Source organism: Cryptomeria japonica, chromosome 2, assembly GCF_030272615.1.
Source record: "Cryptomeria japonica chromosome 2, Sugi_1.0, whole genome shotgun sequence".
NCBI lineage: Eukaryota > Viridiplantae > Streptophyta > Pinopsida > Cupressales > Cupressaceae > Cryptomeria > Cryptomeria japonica.
Window position 1 is genome coordinate 666,153,986 of NC_081406.1, and position 7,335 is coordinate 666,161,320.

The following is a 7,335-nucleotide window of genomic DNA, read 5'->3' on the forward strand; positions in this document are numbered from 1 at the left end:
ACTACATTTTTCCCAAAACCTTGATAAATCTGTTGAATTTTTGTTCCATTTACTGTGAATGATTTGTTATTTAAACTTGTTCAGAGAAAAAGGTCTGAATTCTGTACTGGATTAGTTCACGTGATCGCTTACCCATTTAAAAGACATCCCCATCATAAAGAAATGGATGAGATGGGAACTTCCGGACAAATGAAAAGCAGCATATGCTGCTTGGAAAGTCACTCACCGACAGTCATCCTGAGGGGAAAATTGAATTGTGTGTGATATTGCTGTAGTTTTGCTTAGTTGGATGGCACATCGGGTAAAAAGAAACTGTGGACAGCGGATTCCTTACTGAAATCCAAGGGAACGAATAAGACAGTTTTGGATGCTCATTAATTGTATAGAGTTGGATTCGGGCCGTCAATTGACTTGAAAATGAATACTTGTCATTTCATTCCTTTTTATAAATCCCCCCACTCCACCTTCACTGAGTTGTGTCTTGCCAGGCCTTGTTGGGTCTTATCATTCGGCTCAAGTTGCTTTGGATTCATGCTTTCACATTCACTGTAAACAGTTTTTATTTTTGACATTCTTCATTCAGTATTTTGGATTGTTATTGCTGTGTTTTTTTGGTTGTTTGGCCATTTGGGATTGGTTTAAGAATGCACCTCTGAGTCTTGTGCTAATTGGGTTTGTTAGGGACTGGAGTTAGCCGTTTGGGTTGTGGTCAGATTGAGAAGATGGTGAAGAAAAGCATGGTGGGACTGATGGACAGTGTAGCTGGAACTGTGGTGGTACTCATCATGGTTGTTGTGACTGTCAATGCTTTTGATGTGGGTCTGACTCTGATGAAGAGCGCAGTGGCCAAAGGAGCTGGTGAGTAAAGTGTGGATTTATTGCTTTTGATTCAGAGATTAGTTGCATTGATTGTTTGTGCTATCTTTAAACAATAGATTTAATGGGAGATTTGTCCTAAACTACTGAGAAGAGGATTGATTTGGAGCAATGCATTTTGAGTGAGAGGATGGCTATGAAATACTTAAGCTTTGCCTCAAAAACTTTAAGATTAGCAATTTGAGATCATTAAAAGTCCTACAGCTCAAGCCCAGAACAGCCAGAAGATTTTTTAGTGACTTCAGCCTATGATTGCCACAATTCTATTTAGTTAGACAGTTAGAGGAGGCAATTAATGTGATTGAAGAAGGTTAACTTTTCTAAACAATTTTAACGTAATGCAGTTAAGGGCCTTAGTCTAAGCTGAAACACATTAAGCTTGTTGAATCTGTGATGTTTTGTCCTCATTCTTCTCTACGGTATACCATTCTGTGTCAGATTCTTGTATGAAAAGTATTTTTCTTGTAATTTTCGATTGGCAACTGTTTAATGCCTTCATGGTTTTTGGATTTAGAGGGTAAGTTTTTGTGTTTTCAGGGGAATTAATGTGTTCATTCCATTCCCCTGAAAATGGATTAGAAAATTACAGAGGCATCTTAATGTGTTCTCTAATTTGGCTCCCAAGGATGCAGTGCCCTTAGTTAAAGTACTCTTCTGGTATTTCTTAATAAACTTTATACTATGATTGCTTGCTTACCATATCAGTGCTTGTTTTAAAATGCAATCAACTGCCATAAATATAGCTTGATCTATCCTTTGTGCACAATGAATATACTTTAGTGCAACATCAATGTATTCTGCACTTTTGTTCCTTCAACCAATGTATATTGTGTAATGGCTTAGAGTCATTTTCATAAAGTACTGCATATATATTATAGATACCACTGTCCTATAAATTGTATACTCAAAATGGGCAAAACCTGGCTCAGATCCCTGTTTTTCGTTATCAAATGAATAAACAGAAATAACAAGATTTCTTCTTTTAGTGGACATCTTCGAACTCCATAGCTGCGAAATTTAAAGTTTTTCTTATTTTGGGTAATTGTTTCCATAGTGTTTTTTGGGTAATTCTTGCAAGTGAAAGACATTGCTGATCAGATCACTTGTTTAAGTTGAATGCAGTTTGTCTAGATGGAAGCCCACCAGCTTACCACTTTGACAAGGGGTCTGGAACAGGAGTAGACAACTGGATCATTTTCTTTGAGGCATAGTTCTACTTTAATCACTGATATGCATACCCTGTATTTCAGCATTATTCTCAATATAATATTAACTGAAAAAATAAATTGAAAAGAAAAAAATAAATTATAAATTTATGAGAGAATGATGTTCCACTCATATTGAACATTTTGATCAACTGAAACTCAGGGAGGTGCATGGTGTAATGATGTTGCTACATGTTCTGCACGGAAGACGACTAGCCTGGGTTCATCCAAGTACATGGATAAGACAGTAACATTCTCAGGCTTTTTAGGCAACAATAAAGAAAGAAACCCAGGTATTTATGAATTTTCAATTTTTTAATAATTCAAAGAGATCTTTAAAGTATAATTAATAATGTTCTTAGACATTATCATGTCTGAGGAAATGAAAGTGTCTGCAACAAGCAATTTTTACTTTTCTTTATCATAACGTGTATTCCCACATCAATAACACTTTCCTTTTGAAGTTATAGTTGGCATTCCTGTCACTTTAACAGATAAAATGAGCTTTACTCCACTCAAATTTGTAGAATAGAGATAAATCCACATTTTCTATGTTCTACTGAGTATCTCTTTTCATAATCTCTGGATTTGGAGTTCTAATCTACTGATATTTCTCAGACGAATAACTATTAGGAGTAAGATAAAGAGAATTCTGCTTTTCTGCACCCACCTTTTGCATCCCTGTACTTTATTATTCAAGGATCTAAATAGTAAATACAAGTGCATGATTAGGCTTTTTTACAACTTCTGAGTTCCAATATGGCCTATGCCCCCCAAAGTATACATTTCTGTTCTGACTAACTAAAATGGTATGTGGAACAGACTTTTATAATTGGAACCGCGTAAGAGTTAAATACTGTGATGGAGCCTCATTTACTGGAGATGTGGAGGCAGTAAATCCGGTGAGTGAGAGAAAAAGGGTTAACTTATTGTGTCTAAAAATCCTGTTTTGTTTGTCTCAATTTGTAAAGGATTTTTTTCTTCCCCGCTACATGATTCAGACCTTATGACCATCCTAATGTAGCTTTGAAGACTCTCTGTCTCATGTATGTGCTGTAGGTTTTTTTTTCTTACCTGCTTGATTTATTATGGCATAGAGATTCTTTCAAGATCTTACAGTTTCTACTTATATATAGTTTGATTAAGCAGAGATTTCTTCAAAATGTATCAGGCTGATAAATTGTACTTCAGAGGACAAAGGATATTCCGAGCCCTCATTGATGAACTTCTGGCAAAAGGAATGATAAATGCTAAGCAGGTTTTCTTTTTCTAAACCATATTTATGATTATTTATGTGGAAATATATAGGTTAACAAATATATACCATAAATTTCAGCAATGAATAGGATTCAAGATTTAGAAGCCTCATTGAAGAGGTGTTTTAACACATATAGATATAATATGATTAGAACCACATGATCTATAGTGAGATTGTTTCATTTTTGCTCTCATATTCAGTAACTACATTAATGTTACACTGACTAAAGAAACATTGACTGTAGGCTCTCCTTTCTGGGTGCTCTGCTGGGGGTTTAACTACAATCCTCAACTGTGATAATTTTAGGGCGCTTATACCAAAGACTACTAAAGTCAAGTGCTTTGCTGATGCTGGATTTTTTATTGATGGGTATTCTCTCATAAACATTCTTATCATGCTATATTTGCTGGTACATAATTTTTGCCAGTCCTGTTCTTAAAGCATTATTGTGTCTGTTGTGCAGTAACAAATCAAAGGCTATTGATTGAGAAAAGAGAATTGATTTTTATTATGGACTAAAAATTAATTTATTTCAACATACATTTCTCCCCCATTTAATTGTTATCATCTTATCAAATTCAACTCATTCGAGGGTAGTTATTAGCTCTGATCACTTTCTAAAAAATATTATTATTTTTTCTTATATGCTTGGCATGCCTGTGGAGCAGGAAGGACGTTTCTGGGACAAACCATATAAGGTCTGTCTTTAATGGTGTGGTGACATTACAGGTATTTGTTTCAAATGCTGGTCTAAATTTTTTTCCGATTAGTTTACATTTTTCCTCAAATCAGGTTTCTTGGTTGTGGGTTTTATCTTTTTTGGATCAAAACCTATGAGAATTATGAGCATGAAAAGAAAGTTGAGATTTCTCTTATTAGGGATTTTCTAGTTTGGGGGACAATAGATGCTGTAGCAGTGTATGCAGAGGGAGTTTGTCACTTGGAAATGCTCTTATATCGTGTTCTTAATTGAATTCCCCTTTATAATGCAGCAATCACTCAAGAGTTTACCAGTTGCATGTACCTCAAAATTCGGTGCTCAGGTACTAACAGAAGTTAAAGGGTCATAATTTTAGCAAATGTTTGTTTACCTTGGAAATGTCCATTATTCTGCTGTGTTGTTACTTACCAAGGGATGAATGGAATTGCAGTGCTTCTTTCCACAGTATCTTACACCATACATAAAAACACCACTTTTTATATTAAATGCGGCGTATGATTCATGGCAGGTAGCTCATATTTTTCCTCTACCCTAAAAGTTGGTTCTTTTCGTGCACAATTGATGTCTGAACATACATCTACATGCTATAGTGACTGTTTTCCTTCTTGTGGCTTGCCTTGTCATTTAGGTTAAAAACATTCTGGCACCAGGTGTAGCAGATCCTCATGGGACGTGGCACGACTGCAAGCTAGATATAAAGAAATGCAATTCACAACAATTGGAAACAATTCAAAGTATGCCTGTTGAGAGATGCAAATTCTTCATCCGCCCTATTTTCCCTTCTTTCAATGGAAGAACAACATAATTAGTGAAATAGGAAGTCATAGAAGAAAACAAAGAGAAGTTATATTGCACTCTACTCTATTACTGATTTTTGTTTTAAGTGAAAGGATTTTGTATCTTTTGTTTCTGGAATCAATTGTGTAAGACTTTTTGCATTAAAGTTTGGGATCATACTGTGATTCATCATCCCATGCTGTGATTCATCATCAGTAAGAGAGAGCTAAGAGAGAGCTGTCGGATGTCCTCTCTTACAGATAATAGATCATAGAGTATGATCCGAAACATGGATGCAAAAAGTCTTACACAGTAAGATACGAATCACAATGAACTGTGGAAATATAGTTTCTCTGAGTAAAAAGATTTATTGTTGAGAGGCTTCATTTTGATATCTCTGCAGGTTTCAGACTGGAAATCCTTTATGCACTAAAATCATTTGAGAGCTCACCAACTGGGAGTATGTTTATCAATTCTTGCTATTCCCATTGCCAGGCAGGGATGCAGGAAACATGGCTCAGAGATGACTCTCCAAGATTAAATAACAAGGTCAGTTCTCTGAGCATTACTTGATCCATAAACTTTTTCTCTGCATTTTTGAGACATCACTTCCCCCACCATTTTTGCCAACAAAACATTATTTTGCAACTGACTAGAAGAATCATGATTCTCTTCAGACTATAGCTATTTGGCAATGAATAATGTTCTTGATATTAATTAAACCATGCTAATCACTGTGTTTTACTGGTTGCATTACAGTCCATTGCCCAGGTGGTAGGAGATTGGTACTTCGATCGAGGTATGACTAAGGCAATCGAAAACTGTGCATACCCATGTGATTCCACCTGCCATAACCGAGTGTTCGAGGGTTAGGAAAATTTATGGGGGCTAAATATTTGCAGTAATATGTTTATCTAATGTAACAGAAGCATCTGCATCCTCTATATATTATTTTAAAATTCCACAACCATAATAAATGGAAAATTGCATTGGAGAAAGCTGTGATAGATGTTAATTTTCTATCACAGGTTTCAGAAACATTCTCAATGTCCTATGGATATCGTAACAGTTCCTATTCTTTATTTACCATACATGAAAACACGCCTTTCTCAAAGCGGTCGATGGCTATGAGAGGTTTAGGTTTTCTAGTCAATTATGTATATTTAATTAATCAAGATATTTTTGAGCTAAGATATAAATTCTTATTTCTTTTATTTTTTTAATTTTTAATTTATTTTTTATTGAAGAAGATTTGAACTCTTCATCATTTAGGTGTTTAGATCAATCGAGTTGATAATAAAATAATAAGCATGAGTTTACGCTGATAATTTTCGATGCTATAAATTTCATATGAAATTGTACCACCATGAATGACATAGTGCTTCAAAAAATGTAGGCTACTAATGTTACATAGTGAGGAGCAACATAATAGGGCCAAATGAGTGCTAAGACGCTACATTCAAATTTGGATATAGAAAAAGATCAACATTGGGTGTAATGTGAATACAAGCTCTATCATATAAATCTTGAAAAAAATCTTTAAAAGGGTTATAGTGAACAATAGAATGATAGTAACTGCGATGAGAGAGAAATTGTATTACCATTTTGTTCTTATAGTTATTGATATATCTCACAAAAGAAAAAGTAATGATTTTATCATTTTAAAATTTTCACAATATTGTTTTTGCTAGATTCAAATAGGTGTCAGCATAGAGAAGATTTGTCCCTTGTGGGATAGGAGGATTAGGTTGTGGTAAAAAAGTTGATAAGGAAGGGGGAGGATCCATCTTTGCAAGACCTTGTCCACTATATCCTTGTTTAGAGACCATATCATAGCCAACCTCATTACGTGAATGCAAATGCGAAGTATGACTTTCATTATAGACCTCATTGTTTAGTTTGTTGTGTAAGTATACTTTTGAAGGACCAAAGGGATGAATACATGAATGGATGGATCATTGTAGGGATATTCTCATATTTATTATCATTGCTCATGTCCATTTTGTTAGGTTGGGAAGAAGTGTTCTCATCATTTAAAGTTTCATTTCTATTCAATGTTATATTAGGTGACATATCATTAAGGAAATGCATAATATCATCTTGTCTCAAAACATGTTGATGGCTAAGATAAGTTCTTGGAGAATGAAGAGGATCTCAAGTGATGGAATTGTTAAGATTTTGATTATCAATGTATTTAGCTTCTCCCTTTTGCACCAAAATAACCTTGTGAGAAGAGCATACATCATTACTCTTCAATGCTACATCTTCATTGGAGAAATCATTGATAAAAAGTATTAATTATATAATAAGAGATATTCTCGGAGAGGTACAAGTATGATTCATCTCAACATCATCTCTAGGAAGATTATAAAAGGCACCAATAGAAACCTCCACTAAAGGTTTAATGAAATCTAAACATTCTATGAAATTCTTAAAAATTGCCATTATATAGCAACATGAAACATGTATAAAAGCTTAGAGAAATGATGTGAATGTAA

The 7,335-nt window shown here is 34.5% G+C and overlaps 1 protein-coding gene across 1 annotated transcript; it reads left to right on the forward strand.

The window, feature by feature from the left end:
• Positions 1 to 393: 393 nt before the first annotated feature.
• LOC131053125 (pectin acetylesterase 8) lies at positions 394 to 6,051 on the forward strand. The gene is made up of 13 exons (XM_057987733.2): positions 394 to 548; positions 682 to 858; positions 1,999 to 2,081; positions 2,245 to 2,374; positions 2,904 to 2,983; positions 3,253 to 3,339; positions 3,584 to 3,708; positions 4,008 to 4,068; positions 4,332 to 4,382; positions 4,491 to 4,568; positions 4,689 to 4,794; positions 5,241 to 5,386; positions 5,597 to 6,051. Exons 2-13 carry the CDS (start codon positions 723 to 725, stop codon positions 5,708 to 5,710), a joined length of 1,197 nt encoding a protein of 398 aa, XP_057843716.2. The 5' UTR covers positions 394 to 548; positions 682 to 722; the 3' UTR covers positions 5,711 to 6,051.
• The last annotated feature ends 1,284 nt before the right edge of the window (positions 6,052 to 7,335 follow it).

What these genes read in the sequence shown, in the direction of transcription:
- LOC131053125 (XM_057987733.2), top strand. Translation starts at nt 723, where the DNA reads ATGGTGAAGAAAAGCATGGTGGGACTGATGGACAGTGTAGCTGGAACT. An exon ending in ACTGGATCATTTTCTTTGAG is followed by an intron (nt 2,082 to 2,244) that starts GCATAGTTCTAC and finishes ACTGAAACTCAG; the next exon opens with GGAGGTGCATGGTGTAATGA. An exon ending in ATGGTGTGGTGACATTACAG is followed by an intron (nt 4,069 to 4,331) that starts GTATTTGTTTCA and finishes TTTATAATGCAG; the next exon opens with CAATCACTCAAGAGTTTACC.